Source organism: Thermobia domestica, chromosome 11 (genome assembly GCF_964235325.1).
Source record: "Thermobia domestica chromosome 11, izTheDome1.hap1.1, whole genome shotgun sequence".
In the NCBI taxonomy this organism is placed as follows: domain Eukaryota; kingdom Metazoa; phylum Arthropoda; class Insecta; order Zygentoma; family Lepismatidae; genus Thermobia; species Thermobia domestica.
In genome coordinates, this window is record NC_137464.1 from 248,023,893 (window position 1) to 248,040,705 (window position 16,813).

Consider the following 16,813-nt stretch of genomic DNA (forward strand, 5'->3'; position numbering starts at 1 on the left):
ATTTTGTTTTTAGGTAATTAGTGGTTTATTTCTGTAGTGATCTATGAATAATAAAAGGACAATTGTAAAAATGTCAAGGAATATATTTCCACAAGAGCTACAAAATGCGTAACTTTATTTGGAGAATGCGACAAAACGCGAAATATGAAAAACGAAACACGAAATTTTCAAATTCTTAGTGCGAAAAACTCGTGCTCCTATGGATAAGAAATGCAAGTAAATGAATTTAGGAAGAATTCAAAGGATAAAGAAACTGGAAAACTACGAGAAAAGTCAGGTACACTATGCTGTCTACTGCAAATTCACAATGCGTGAGAAATCTTCGCACTAAAGATGATCGTTCTACCATTGATATAGTCATCTACCGTTCTCTTCTTGAAATCCTTGAACAGGTTTCAAAAAATAAAATGATCATTAAATTATAAAACAAATTATGTTTATTTTTTGGATGATACATACTTTACAAACATATATACAAATGTACTTATTTTTTATTGGAGAAAAAAAAGTAGCTGAAAGTAACTAGGCTATTGGGTATTGTTACTCAATGTTAGCTTCTTTTAAAATACAAGTCTTTTTAACATTTCTGAGTTTTGGAAACAGAATGAATGGCACGATGGTGGTGAATTGTGTTTAATATCAATCACCATGATATCTTCCGGTGACTGGCTTCCGATGGCGTACGGCACTGTTGTCTTCCTGGTTCCATTGCATGGGCAATGAACTCCTCGGCGATCTCCCTATCGAGTCCTGTGTACGTCTTTGCTACGTCCTCCTCTGTTATCTCCTTCTTCTCTTGTTTCTCTCGCTTGGCAGCTCTTCGTTCACGTCGTCGTCTTCGCTCCTCCGGGGTACGTTTTCTTTCTCCGTAGTGCTATATTAATCAAGAAAAAGAATTTCGATTAGGTTACGAAAATATTTCCATGGCTATGTTATAACGATAATATGTATTGGTACTATGGATTGATGATTTAATGATTTTGAATTTAACGTCCCTTTTCAGCAGCAAGGCTATATGAGACGTGGACCTACTGAATAACATGAAATCCGAACCACATAAGCTCCTGCCGGGAATCGAACCCGGGTCTCCCATGCCAAAGGCGCGTACGCTAACCGCTTAGCCGCGAAGCAGCTCTATGTTACTATGTGCTTTTTTACAGTTAGTTTAGAACATAAAGTTGCCATATACATTCATACACCATTGTGAATGAGTATATATTCGTTTAAAAAGATATTTTGTAAATATTACCTAGTTATATCATAAATACTGTCACAAAATTTGGAGTGGCACAGTGCTGCCATCTGTGTATAAAGCGGAAGATGCATGTAGTGTGTGTTTGACTGTTCATGACATACGTTGATATTGTACTGAGTTCTGATGAAGTGGGGCGATTACGAAAATCGTGTAGCAGTAATTGCACTACCCGAGGTCGGGAAAATAGGTGAGATTTTCAACCTCCTGAAACCCCTACAAATCAGCAAGAGAGACCATACAGCGATACATCGAGACTGGAAGGCAGCTGACCGCGCAAGGAGTGGCAGACCACGAATGGTACGAACTCCGCAGGTCCAGAAAGCAGTCGTAGCAAGAATTCGAAGAAATCCTGTTCGAGCACAAAGTGTGATGGCTGCTGAGATGAACATCAGCAGAAATTCCATGTCTCGTGTGCTCAGGAGTGACCTACATCTACGGACGTATAAGAGGCGGACTGGTCATTTTCTGGCCCAAACATTAATGTCGCAGAATGTCCTTAAATCAGAGACTGTTGCGACGTTACGCCAACAATCTGCACAGAAAGATTCTCTTCACTGACGAAAAGGTGTTTCAATTGAGCAGGTCTACATCGCCCAAAACGACCGTGTGTATGCCACATCATCCACTGCAGCTGCTGAGGCAGCTCCAAGGGTTCAGAGGGCACATCATCCTGCCTCAGTGATGGTTTGGTGGGGAGTGACCTACAAGGTGTTAAAACATCTGCCAAGGTGTACCAGGACACAGTGCTAACACCTATAGTGAAACCACTGTCTGCTACCATGTTCCCTGAAGAAAGGTGGACCTTCCAGCAGGATTCCGCTCCAGGCCACAAAGCGAAAACAACCCAGGACTAGCCTCCACGGAACTTCCCCGACTTAATTTCTACCGCTGATTGGCCTTCTAGCAGCCCGGACCTTAACCCATTGGACTACAAACTTTGGGCAGTCCTTCAGGCAAAGGTCTGCCATAAACGGCATCCATCTGTCGACAGTCTGAAACAATCCTTGACCCGAGCAGTGAACAATTTTCCCAAAATTCTTAATAATATACAGTGAAATTATTTTTTCTCTCAAAATTTAATACAAAAAAGGGATGTATTCTGGGTATATGCAAGGAAATACGGTATTTAAATTTTTCAACTTGCCTTTTTACTTTCTGTATGTATGTGTCTGTGTCAAAGGGCCTATCAGTTTGTCATAAGCACCAAACTGTCACGTGATCAGGTCAAAACTCACGTTGCGTGCTAAATCGAGTCTGGAGATTCCAAATCAAGATGTGAGATATTTCCAGCACCTAATCTTCGCGCGTGGCACCCTGGGCAATTCGAAGAAGATGCATATACTTCTTTATTATTGTTGATTTTAGTGAAACAACTTGACTTTTGACAATGTTCTACCCATATTCTACTTACCTTATGGTGGACCAAAAGTTGGTATACACCCCTGCATTGGTCAAGTATAACATTCTAGTTTATGGATTTATTTGCTTCGACTGTTTTGGGCTTAAGTTATAAAGAACAAATAATAAAGAAACTAGATCTACTTGTTTAATAACAATAAGAAATGATATAAAATATGGTACGGGACTGTATACCTACTTTTGGGCCACCCTGTATTATATATCGTTTATAAGCTCTTCATTATGTCTTTGCAATAAGCTTTCAATTAGCCATCTCATAGTTTTTGAGACATGTAGACGACCTAATTTTTTTTCACGGATTTTTTATCGACTTTAATGTTCATGTTTCATGATTTTTTGACTATGTTCCACCAATTTTAGGACAATTTCTGTTTGAATGTAGAATCTATTTTGTTTGTTCTATATATAAGTTGATTTTCAGCCTTTTTTTTTTTTTTTTTTTGAGATAAGTGGAACAATTATTTGTTTTTCATTGATTTTCAGTTGACATTAATGTTAATATTTCGTGCTTTTTTTTTTCTTTTTTGACTATGTTCCATCCATTTTAGGACAATTTGCTTTTCGAATATAGAATCTATATAGTCTCTTTTACATTTAAGCTGAATTTCAACCATTTCTCCCAAAGTCTGTTCACATCGTTGGAACCGGATAAGCCTTTTTGTTAAGTCGAGTTTGTTTAATTTTTGCATGTATGCATATCGCTGTTGGTGGGGCCACAGTGTCTCACTAGGGAAGTACTAGAAGTAGTTCGCGGGATCTGCATGTATTATATATCGTTGGAACGGTCATACTGAGTATACCTTACATGTGAAATATCTCACTTGAATGGGGTCTGTAGGGGGCGTGGCAAACATTTGAAAATCAGAACAAGGCACGCTCCGAAATACCAGAAAACGTGGACAAAATAGGAAGCTATGATGTAATTGTTTTGAGGCGTTGTATATGTAGGTTTAAAAGGTAGCTGAATATGAATCTGACATCAAATGTTTACAAATCAAAATGGCGAATCCAACATGGCAGGCACAAATTTAAAAAAAAAAAACAAAAAAAACTATGAATCTGAAATTTGGTATATAGAGATATTCTACGTCGCTATGTATTTCTTATTTTCTTATTTTATTTCTTATTTAAAATGGCGGAGTTAAGGCATAACCTTTTCTTCCACTCAACCATTTACATTTTTCTTTAGTCGGATCTCTTTTTTCTTTTTCTTTCTTTTTTTCTTTCTTTTTTTTTTTTTACGACGAGAATAAAAATGACATACAGTTAGGCACGTTGAAGAGTTACCGACATACATAACAATACAGAAAATAAAACATGAAAAATGAAAATGAAACTTATTACATATAAAATAAACACTAAAACAAACAAGAGACATGCTAAAGACATGTTAAACTATACAAGGAGAAACAAATACGTCAATCTTGATTATATATAACATAAAATACATTCCTATGATTCACTATCTATAGATAAAATGATGCACCTACTTAAGTGATTGTCTATAATGTATACATTCATACACATTGTATCAGAAGGGAATAGAAAAGAAAATGAGAAGAAATAGAAAGGGAGAAAAGAAAAAAACGACTGCATGGTAACGCCAGGGATAGTTTCGTGTGTAACAATTTTTTTTTTCTTACTGAAGACCTACAGTAGAAAGATATTTTTTAAGCCGTCGTTTTAAGCCGTAATGTATGAATGGGATACCAAAAATGTAAAATTGAAAATAGCGGATCTAATATGGCGGGCAATGTGCAAAACACTGCTATGTAACTGAAAGCAGGTAGGTAGAGGTTTTCGTGGTCGCGGAGTACGAATCCAATGTTAAAAGTGCAAAATGCAATATGACGGATCCAATATGGCGGACAAAAAGTGCAACAGTACAGAATGGACGTGTGCGTATCGAGACGAGCCTGGACTCTGTCTCGATCTTATTTCGATTTGGAAAAGCACACGTCGGTCTTGAATTGGAGATGAGACCGAGACGAGATCAAGACTAGTCTCGATGTCGGTACCATCCTACTCATGAGAGTGAATATTTGTCAAACATATGACTTACAAGTGTACACAGCATAATGTGAAACCGGAAAGATAGCTATGAAAGCTTAACGATGTTTCAAACTCCAACGCGCATTTTTCACTGACATTGTTCGGATATTCAGATGATATCTGCAAATAATCGCAAAGTACTCTCGAGACGCCATTCAACTGAGATGTTACAGATGTAAAGTGTAGTCGGTGTGAGCTTTTCAACAATATATAATACATGTCGATCCCCGCATATCTGTTCGGAGGCGGGGCAGGAAGTTGGTATAGTAAAATAATTATTGTTTATGATTGCAATTTGTTCATATCATAAAACTTTCATGTGCGCTACAAAATCTGTCCTGTATTCCGTGCCTCAATTTGAGCATGATTGTATAGCAAAACATGCTCCTTGTTTATTGTAAAACATCACCTGTCCGTACATGTCCCGTTATGTTCTATCGGTATTTTTCTACTATATGTGTAAGAATAACATATTTCCGTTCTGTACATATTTTTTGCACCTTTCATCCGCCATAGTGGATCCGTCATATTGCATTTTGCACTTTTAACACCGAATTTGTACTCAGCGACCACGAAAACCTCTACCTAACTGCTTTCAGTTCCGTAGCGGTGTTGTGCATTTTGTCCGCCATATCGGATCCGTCATTTTGAATTTTACACTTTTGGTATCCGATTCATACATAGCGAGATCAAATATCTCTATATAACCAATTTCAGATCCATAGCTTGTTTTCTTGGAATTTGTGTCCGCCATTTTGATTTGTAAACATTTGATGTCAGATTCGTATTCAACTACCTTTCAAACCTATGTATGGGCCATTCCACGCGAAAGTGAGCCTGAACCCAAATTTTCGAAAACTATCAAAACCAATGCATTTTTACATATATATGAAGTAAATAGAACGAAATTTACTTTCTCACAAAGAAAAACTTATTTATACTTAGAATTCACGTAAAATTTTAAGTCTAAGTTGTGAATTTGTAACATGTCAGCTGCGAGGAAATTTTTTATTCTTGTAATCGGCAACATTTTACGGTATATTGTGCATGTTTGGCTGAAGTAACTGCGAGCTATTCAAGATGCTTCTTTTTGCTACAAGCTGCAGTTGAAAAAGTGTTTACAGGATAAAAATTGTTTATAATATCATTAAAGATATAAACGTCAACTTGAGTGTCCTGCCCGTGACAGAAAACTACCAAAAGTTATTGTACTGAATTACTAAATTTGAGAATGTGGTTCGTACTTAGTAGAAGTAACAATTTGCACGTGTACTTCACACTTACCAAATTTTAGACTAATGCTAATAATGTATTTCGATTTATTTCAATTTGAAAACTTGTCCTGCCCGTGACAGTGGGCATGCCACTGGTGTGATAGTTTGTGTACATTGGTTATTCATGATAGAAAATGATTCCATGTGCACTAAAATAAAGTTTTCTAAGCATGAACATTATTTACTTAAATAGAGGATTATCTATTACTGTCAGTATGATGTTTTAACTTAAAATAAGTGTCATATAAATATTATCATTAGCGTCACCTTTTTGTTCGTTTCAAGGGAGAAGTGGATGGGATTGGAGTATGTACAAAAAGGCCAGTATGGAACTTTGTGAAACAAAACAAAGTACTGTAATTGTAGAATGTGCTGCTGATTTCGTAGTAGCTTTAAGCTCTTCGTTTCAAAATATATCTGTTTTACTACTAAAGTACGGGACAAGAATAAACGACCAAAAATGCCATTAGTTTTTATTGTATTTTTGGTCGTTTATTCTTGTCCCGTATTTAATCATCAACAGAAATTGAAAAAAAAAAAAAAAAAAGACGCTTTGAATAAAAGACGGGAAAATGCTCTTGTCAATTGAATGTCTCCAGTCAAAACAGTTTTTTCCCTGCATTTGAAAGCGAAAATTTGGTAGTTCGCCGAACTTTTAAATCAGAGCTTCATCCGTGTAAAATCTTTAAATTTCTAACATAATCGTACTTTTATTCAGATTCTGAAAATGATGATTCCAAAAGCCATGAAGCTATCCTGAGGGACGACTTAGGTGTGCATGTTAACAAGGCTTGTGTTAGTCCAGCTGTTGAAAATATAACACAAGGAACATTTTTGTTGATGGAATTTTTCTCTAGTGGACAGAAAAAGAAAACATAGACATGGAACTATCGCCCAAAGCGCAGTGGAAGAGGACGAAGAAGTCAAGGAAATTCGTATGAAGACCGTAAGCGATTGCGGTAAATATTTTCAAGACTGTTGAAGACGTGTCTTACGTGCATTTCGATCAAATAATACATGTAATACCAGCAGTGCCGTGCCGTGGGGGAAAGGGGCGAGCGGGGTGCCGGCCCCGGGCGTCAAAGTAAGGGGGCGCAAAATTCAGGAGGAAAAAAATAAAAGATATATATATAAAATGGAAGAAAAAAAGTATTAAAAAGTGCTCAAAATCAAGGAAAAGCAGGGTTTATTTTTGAAAAATTTCTTACGCGTCCCGCCAACCATGATGGCGCTTTGCGGCTGGTCTGTCGACCTCACTCATATTTACGGGGCGCCGTCGCGACGCGTCGTATACTCTCGCCCCGGGTGCTGATTTCCTACGGCACGGGCACTGGATACCAGCACCTATTTTATATACTGTTACACAGTGTTTTGTATGAATTTCCCTACAAGGTGGGTGTTAATGGGCAAATAAAACCATTTCCTAAAGTGTAGGTGGTGAGAAATAAGTGTACGACATATTATTATTTTTATGTGATAAAAGCGAGCCTCAAGTAAAGTAAATAGAATTATTGGTGTACAATGCTATAACAGAACAGCAGAAATTGACTTATTTTCGATTTTATTTCATTTTTGAAATCATTCTTATTGAGATTTTGTGTACTGATTCACACGGTGTCCTGCCCGTGACAACCATGTGTCCTGCGCGTGACACAGTAAAGTTTAGTTTATTCATCAATATAAATATTTGGCAATATTCTCTTATGTGAAGTTTGCTTAAAAATTTCATAATTTATACATTTCCGTTTAAATAAAAACATTTTGAGCTAAGAATTCACAGAGTTTTGTAACATTCACTTGGTGTGTCGAAAGTCACTTCTCTTTTTTGTCCCCGCCCGTGACAGGCATTTAGGGATTAATATTTTCTACTCTAAACGGAAAAAAATACTGAAAACATCAGTTACATATACTCCTAAGTCTGTACTGCTCATATATCATACAATTAGCAGATTTTATGTTGTACTTTTAGAAATATACAACTTTAAAGCATCAAAAATGTAGTGTAAATGTCCTGCCCGTGACGATGGAATGGCCCATATGCAACGTCTCAAAACAATTAAATCATAGCTTCCTATTTTGTCCACGTTTTCTGGTATTTCGGAGCGTGCCTTGTTCTGATCTTCAAATGTTCGCCACGCCCCCTACAGGGCCCATTCAAGCGAGATATTTCACATGTAAGGTATATTCAGTGTGACCTTTCCAACGATATATAACACATACAGATCCCACTTATCACTTCTAGTACTTTCCTAGTCAGTGATAGAAAGTTTACCTCTTTATGTGTGGGGTCCTTGGTTCGATCCCTATCCAAATAGATTTGTAGTGGACAACATCGTGGAATTTATCTGGGTACTCCGACATTCTCATTCCACCAATCATTCCATCATCATTCAGTCAACTTAATCATCCGTCTCCCTTAGCCTAAAAGACATAACTGTGGGTCGTTAATCTTAAAAGATTTCATTTTATTTGATTAATTTTTGTATACATAATATAGCTACCATGTACACTTATGTCCAAAATGATTGTCGCATATCTACAAATGTCTTTTTGTAAGAATATAATTTGATAATGATTTTGCAGGGTACTTTTAATATTGATACTATGTGTATAATCGGGAAGTGTATATCTGTGGTAAATTTAATAGGAAAAGAATTATAAATACGAAAATTAGAATGAGTAAAGCAAAATGTTGCTAAATGGACAAGAAAATTTTATTTTCGTTTTATTGTTTTTATTTACTGTTCTTTTCACATGAAATTTGCCACATACTTGTCTTTGCCGATTATACAGATTATACACATACTAACATTATAAAAAATAAAGGGCGAATTTGTTATCAAATTATATTCCTACAACAACATATTTATAGACATGCGACAATAATTTTGGACATGAGTGTACATTAAATACCAGACGTATAGTGACCATGGAGATGCCTCCTAGAAAATTTTCTTCGGGCGCCCCTGTTACTACTTTAGTTTCAGTAGCCGTCGCTCGTCTGACAAACAAGTCATTTTTTGGCTTTAAACCCTAAATAGTAAGAGCGACTAAAAATTTTAAAACAAAGTTAATTAAAAGCACTTTTAAGTGACATTTTATTCAAAAATACACTTTTAAAATATATAAATAAATATTACGACTTCAAAAGTAAACTGCAAAGTGAAATAAACTTCTGCTTGCTTGTGTCAAACTACTACTAAAACTTTCATCTCTAGAGTTTAATGGGCTGAAGCCTATTATAACGTTATTCTATTACTAGTTTAACAGAAGCAATTCGAAAGTTACTTCACACTCTTCAGAGTAATTGTGAAATCGTAATTTTTATTGTTTAAAATTACTTTTGAACATGTCATTTGCTGTCAGCAGATGTCATAGTCATATTACAACGTCTGTTACTACTCCATTTACAAAGTAACCAAAAAGTTGTTGTCGCTTTTGACGTCCTATTAATCATACGCTCACAGAGGGGAAATGAAATGACGCACGTGGCTGCCAAGCGATCAGGAATTTTTCTTTCCATCGGCCATATACTGTAGGTACGTTATGCACACACAGCAGTCATAGCTCGTCCAGTGTCAAAGAAAAATAAAGGCACCGAAGCAGCTTGTTCGCGTGTATTTGTTGTATGACTTTAAAGTGGGCATGTCCGCTGCCGCATCAAGTCGCCGCATATGCCAAGTATTTGGGAAGAATGCTGTGAACGCAACAAATACACCTCCAGGCATTGGTTCCAGACATTCCGTTCGGGAGATGAGAGCCTTTCGGACGAACCTCGCAATTGAGTGCCAAATGTGTTGGATGACGAGGCCCTGAAAGCAGCCATTGAGGACAATGGTCTAATGTGTGGTGAACTTGCAGAAATGTTTCGTGTTTCCGCTGAAACAGTCAGACTGCACCTGCATGGATAAGGGAGTCATATAAGTTAAGTAAATGGATGCCCATATATTGTCGGCGACCAACAAGAAACAACGAGTCTGTTTATCCTTGCACACTCGGCACCTGAACACATCCAACTTTGATCGCTTGCTCACTGGCGACGAAAAGTGGATCCTGTATAGCATTGCCAAAATCCTTACTCTATGCCCTCAAGCGTACCAGACATTGGTTGTCGCCAAATAACCCTGTTCCTCACACCTGTTTCTCTGCACCCAAGAAAGGTTATGCTTTCTGTATGGTGGAATTGTCAGCAAGTGGTGCATTATGAACTCCTTCCACTTGCTCATACTATCACTGCTGAGGTTCACTGTCAGCAATTGCGAAGGAGCATTGCGGCAGGAGCCGACATTGGTGAATCGCAAGAGTGTGCTGTTCCTGCACAACAATGCCAGGCCACATGTGGCAGAGGACCTAGGAGACCCTTCAGCAACTTGACTGGGAGACACTGCAATGCATCATATTCACCGAACCGTGCGCCAACAGATTACCACCTATTTCCTTCCCTCGATAACCATCTCCGTGGGAGATCCTTCACAAATGAGGGAGACCTGCAGAACGCCTTCACGGACTTCTTTGCATCCTCGACCGCTGAGTTTTATCATCAGCGTATTGTGTAGCTGCAGGAACTTTGGCAAAAGATGTTGGATATTGATGGAGATTACCTCGAAACCTTAAAGGTACGTACCATACACTGTATTGTTTTTTGTTTATCACTGCTCTAGAACGGCAAGAACCTTTTTGGTTACCCTGTAATAGTTCTGGTATTTTCTGTATTATACAATGCTATGTTATCCAAATTTTAATATTGCTTTGTGTTCCAAAGTTATTTTGAAAAAAAAAAAAAAAAAAAAACGAAGAATGAAATGCGTGTTAACTTCGAGTGACTTCTAACGTTGCTACTATTATATAGTCTGTCCACCTGTTTCATTAACCATTAACATATCAGGAAAGCCGCTCTATCGATAACGCAAGAACAACTGTTGCATGGAACAAGTATTTGACAAATCAAATTCTGCGTTCACGCTGCGCTGAGGGTTTCTATCTCTGGCAAACATAAACTCAATTGTGAGTGTTGCGTGAGTTATCTCTGATAGACATAAATTAATGTAAATGCCTTTTGAGTTATCTGTGGCAGATATAAACTGATGTTAGTGCTATCTTTGGTAAACATAAATTGATGCCAAGATTCTGAGTTATCTGGCAGACAAATTGATGTCAATGCTCCGTAAGTTATTTCTGGTAGACACATTAATGTCAATTCTGTACGAGATACTTCTGGTAGACATACATTGGTGTCAATGCTCTGTTAGCTGGCTATGTTTTACGTTTGTACGATGAGAAGATAAGATTATTAAGCCTGCTTGCATAATCGAGTGGTCAAAGGCAAGAGGCTGGCGGCTGCAATTGGTGTCTGTCGTGGGTTCGAACTCCGCTCACGGTATTACATATTGTCCTATCACCATTCTTTTTTATTATCATTCATTTCTCCTTTTCGAACTTCCCTTTCGAAAAGTTGTTATCGCCGCGAGAGAAGTAGCACCTTCATTTAAATTTGTTTTTAGCGCTATTTTTACACATGAAGTGTTAATACATACAACAATGTCTCACATTATTTTTGTAGACTGGGATGGGTAATCATTTGATGTGGGATTGCACAGTTTTCGAATTAATCAACAAAGTTTCATGGGGTCTCATTTAACATCAATATTGCACATGCTGCCATCTTTAATGAGATTTTCCTAAAGACTAGCGAGCTGAAGGTTAATTTATTGCCAGGATATGTTGAGAGCAATGATGGTTAATGCTTAAACTGAACAGACTATACACAAGCTTTACGGATAACTGACGTAACGAATTGTTTAATAAAAGTACAAGTTATTCAAATACTATATTTGTAATGATACCCACCATACTTCTTCGGACGTTGGGTGGCATGTTCCTGAGGTGCTGGTAGTTTTCCGGGACCATTGGATTCCTGAAGTAGCCATGAGGTGGAAGAAGCGGAGCAGCGTATTGTAAAGCAGAAGGTGGTGGCGGACGTGGAGTTAACGGCGCTGGGATTAGATGAGGCACTGGTGGAGCCAGAACAGGTTGACCATTTCCATGGACCTACATAGCAAAAGAAAAATACAATTATTATTATTATTATTATTATTATTACAAAGTGAAAAGAAACGAGTGGTATTCGAAGAGAAATCGTCAATCACTGTTTAATCAATTGTTGGTCACGCGATTAGTTTGTGTTGTTTAGCTCTGTACTAAGGAGGGTGTACTTTCTAGTATTCAGAGTCTGCTTGGGAGTTCAGTAAATAAGTTGGCTTGGGTATGATTAACTAATATAGGGGGTCTAACCCTAATATCACGGATGAGAGAAATAAATGTGGCAACTACGAAAATACAGACGTAGTCTATAGAAATGGAAATGTAAGAAATACGAAATTTAAAATGTTTTCTTTGTGGTTTGACATCACAACAACTTATAAATAGTTACGAAATCGGATTATAATTAAGTTATTCATTTCTGAGGAATGTATTTATGGCAGTAATAAGTAGAAATCAAGTAATGATACCCACCAATATAAGGAAAGATAATGTATGTTGTAATTATAAGGAAAGATAATTTATCGATCAGTTGTATGTATTCCTCAGAAAACTGGAAATTTTCTACTCATCTCTTATTGTTCACTTCAAGAAACAGTTCTGCTATTGTAGAGGACTCGGTTTAATAGCTGCTTCATAGTTAATTCACCCGATGAGGTGAAAGGAAAGAAAGACAGACAGACATGTTATTGTCTTTGTATTCTCATAAAGGAAATGTGTTTTTGCCAGGGCCGGCCTTAAGCCGATTGGACCGATTGCTGCCAATCGGGCCCCACGCTAGTGCCACCTACTCTAACTCTCCAGTCTAATCTACTCTCCTCCAATGCCGTTTTAACAGCATATTTGACCCCAGAGCGAACAAGTGTGTTGTGCTAATACATGTAATTGATATATTTCATTCTGCTCGCGGGGCCCCCTGCCAAGTGACTATAGCTCTGAAACTCTCGAAACATATTGCAATACAGGTACATCCATGGACTCCACAAGGAAGGGTATGGCCTCTCCCTAACAAGTAAATGAATAGTTTGTATTAAGCTTCCGGGCATAAGCAAGTACGGTATTTTCTGGATTTAATGCTGCAGTAGTTTTTTTTTTCTTGTTTACAATTTCTGTTGTAAAAATAGATTTTATGTTCAGGGAGTACACTCCCAACACCACTAACACTCCCCCAAATTTCCTTACACTCACACCTGGACGTTAAAATATTGTTTTCTTTGAGTTTGTGTAAAAATGTATAGTCTATCATTATTCTGAGTGTAGAGTTTATCATTATCTCTCTTATTTTGAAAACTCCACTAAGTAAAAGCTCCCTGGCGTTCTTACTGATTATGCCATGTGATGCTACCGTGAATATTGAGATGGTATCAAATAAATCAGCCTCAGTATGACTTCTTTAAATATCCTTTCTCTTATTACAGCTATATTAAAAACACAAAACCAGAGGACAAACTTTGCCCTATCCTGTGAAAAAATCCCATGAATGTATTTTTAAAAAAAATCAAGTCAGGAAAACCGAATGTATGCTAGTGCGTACTGAGTATGTTGCTACTTTGTCTTCTAATTCGAATAATGCAATGGAAAATGTGTCATCCATCTTCCATCAGTTCCTTAAGATTTGTGATTGTCTCATCAGCATTTCATTTTGTCCGCAGTCGATAACAATTTCAAACTGATTATACCTTTCATAAGTAGCTACGTACGATCTTCTAACTAGGGCACGTTAGGTTTTCCTGACTTGAATTCTTTTCAAAAAGATACAGCTGTTAAGAAATCTTTGAACCAACGAATTCATATCAATGTGCATTTCATTATGTCTTACAAATATAAACTTATGGAAGCATAGACTTTAACATTGTATTTCACGTAAAACTCTAGCCCAATTTGATATATTACATGACCCCCCTTCCTATTTGAAAATAGTCAAGCGAGTTACAGGATGGCCCAGGATGGCCGACTTCAAAATGGCGGTCATGATAAGCATACCCTCAAATAGATGTCCTCTTCCTCTCGATGTCGGTTTATGTGTTTTTGTTTATCATCCCTTTACCCGTTTTACAAATAAAATAAAATTTTCAAACTTGAAACATTGTCATGGCTTATTCTCATCAATCAAGTTTTTGGCAACTGCGGCCGTCTTTATGTACGGAAGCACTTTAAATTTTGCTTATGCTCGTTTCTTGATATTCCACTCTTCTCTGCCAATAGTTTTCGATATCGATAAGTTTACTTGTAAAATAAGAAAACTATAAAATACTGGTACAGAACCTTCTTGAAAAATTACAAGGCCAACGGAGAAAAGATTCCTTTATTGTCTGCATTTCCATTTGAGTTAATTCTCTAAAAAATTAGCTGCTATAAGCAATGAACAGGCTGAGCATTTTCACCAGACTATTTTGCAGATGAAAAACGTCATAAAGGGAAATGGGACCCGTCCGTGATGAGAGGTTACTGAATGAGGATTCCACAACATAGAAATGGGAAAATGTCTCAAAACTGTCTTTGCCATTAATCATTTTTCTTAATCATGCTTATAAGTAAACATAGGCCTACCTGGTGTTTCGGGGATAAACTGACAAACTTATCATGTGTTCAGGATTTCAAAACAAGACAAATGTTTTGGTCGGAAACGCTGTATTACGGAGAGAGAGGGACCAAATTAAAAGTAATTACTGGGACTAGTCATTCCTCTCACCCTTTTATTATCCCTATCTCCGTACTTAAACATTTTTGATCAAAGTTGCAGATTTTTTCTTGTATCGAGCTTCTGAACACATATGCGAAGTTTGTCGGCCGTTTCCGTAGTGCCCTGTATAAGAATACGTAATAACAATATACACACACGTTTGTAAATGACGTGTTTTCAATGGTTAGTATCATATACGTGCAGTGTGCGAATTAGATAATCTATATTGGGGGGGATAAAATTAGGCCAAAGGACATAGTCTGAAGGTTCAAATTTCAAAATGAGACAATAAATGCCTTACCCCCATATATATATATATATATATATATATATATATATATATATATATATATATATATATATATATATATATATATATATATATATATGTGACATCTGTAATAAATAAGAGATTTATTAATTTAATAAATCTACGGACAATAACTATGCACATATATATTGTCTCACATACACACACCCCACTAAACCTTTCTGAACGTGTTTTAATGTTGTACTCACTCTTGTCCCCGTAGCTCTCTAAGGTTTATTTAGTTAATAATTCGGCTCGAGCGATAGCCATGATCACAAGCATATGTTAATTTTTCCACTCATATTGAAAGCTTCCACTTTGCATTAATACATACAGGTTGCGAAAAGAAACCTACTTCAGTCTTGTGAAAACCACTAAAATTATCAGTTAAACCGGACATTTTTTTTTTTTTTTTTTTTTTTTTTTTAAGAAAATCTAGATATTAGCCTATCAAATAAGAAATGGATTGTTGCTGGTCCCGATTTCTCACATCAAGGTCAAATCGAAGGCCAAATATTTAAAATCTCTCAATTCAAATTTCGAGCTTGTGCTTCTACTTCCCGCTAAAGCTGTGCTCATCACGACTTTTTTTCTCCAAATATCGATTCCGTGATGGGCACGGAAAGTCAACACTTAAAAATTACTTTACTGTTAGGTTGAAGATGAGTTGATTCACTATGGGCTACGTTATTCAAATAAAGTAAAACATTACACTGAAGTTTTTCAGACAACATTAATTGCGTGGACAGCAAACTGTACAGCGAAAAGATGGAAAAATGAAGGGTTAACTTTAAAAAAAAAAAACAAAAACGCTCCAGTTGAAATGCTTATACAGACACGGACAATGACACGGAGAACCAGTTGTATTAACAAATGCTGAAACAAATCTTGAATAATTCGCTTATTCACCTAAAAATCACCTTCATTAACATGTCTGCTCACTAGGAGAGTATCCCCCAGCATGTACGTTAACATATACTTACGAGAGAATACCTATATCTCAGATTTTGAGTACAGTTTCAAAAGTTCATTTCCGTAAACTGTAAAAGCAGTGATTACTATGCTAATTATCACAAATTAAATGCAACTTTTGAGTTGCATACACACAACCTACTAGGGAATGAAGACCATGTGCTAACAAAGAGTACACTGGAAAATGAAATAACATGTTATAACAAAAATTAAAATAAGATGATAATCGATACAAATATAGAGGATGAATATGACATATCCGAACTTCGCCAAGTATGGTAGAAGAAGCTATTTGTTTACTTCTTCTTGGCCAACCGCTAAGAACATTTATAAATCTATATGTGGCTTTGTTATACGCAATTAGTACATTCAAATTCACAAACGATGACGAACTGAAGGGTACGAAGGTACAGTTGCAAGTAACAACCGTAGTCATAATAATATAGTTCTACTAAACAACGTTGAAAATAGTGGGTAATTAGGTGGTAAGTAGAAATGACCAAAACTGAACAGTTTACATCGATCATTTCGAAATACAGCTAGAAGATTAAATTTACAAGAAATAACAAAAATCAGTGAAATTTGGAGTTATACTAAGCATAGTTTGAGGGGGAAAGCGAGCATTCCCGGATACTTCAGCTGACTTCTTTGGGGGGAACAAAATGTGATTGAGGGGGGAAATCCCCCTCATCCCCCCCGGTAATTCGCACCCTGCATACGTGTATTTCTTTCATGAAAACTTAGAATTTGTCTTAATAAGCACCTCTGTGAAGATCCATGTCCTTTTCAGATATGATATACTAATATTG

The 16,813-nt window shown here is 36.8% G+C and overlaps 1 protein-coding gene across 1 annotated transcript in view; it reads right to left on the reverse strand.

Annotated features, from left to right (window-relative positions):
- Positions 1 to 419: 419 nt before the first annotated feature.
- Positions 420 to 16,813, reverse strand: part of LOC145664892 (uncharacterized) — a 117,620-nt gene continuing 101,226 nt past the window's right edge. The window contains exons 3-4 of the mRNA XM_081731955.1: positions 11,848 to 12,048; positions 420 to 874 (exon numbers count right to left, since the gene is read on the reverse strand). Coding sequence (XP_081588081.1) covers positions 644 to 874; positions 11,848 to 12,048 — 432 coding nt within the window. The 3' untranslated portion in view covers positions 420 to 643. The remainder of the gene's footprint in view (positions 875 to 11,847; positions 12,049 to 16,813) is intronic.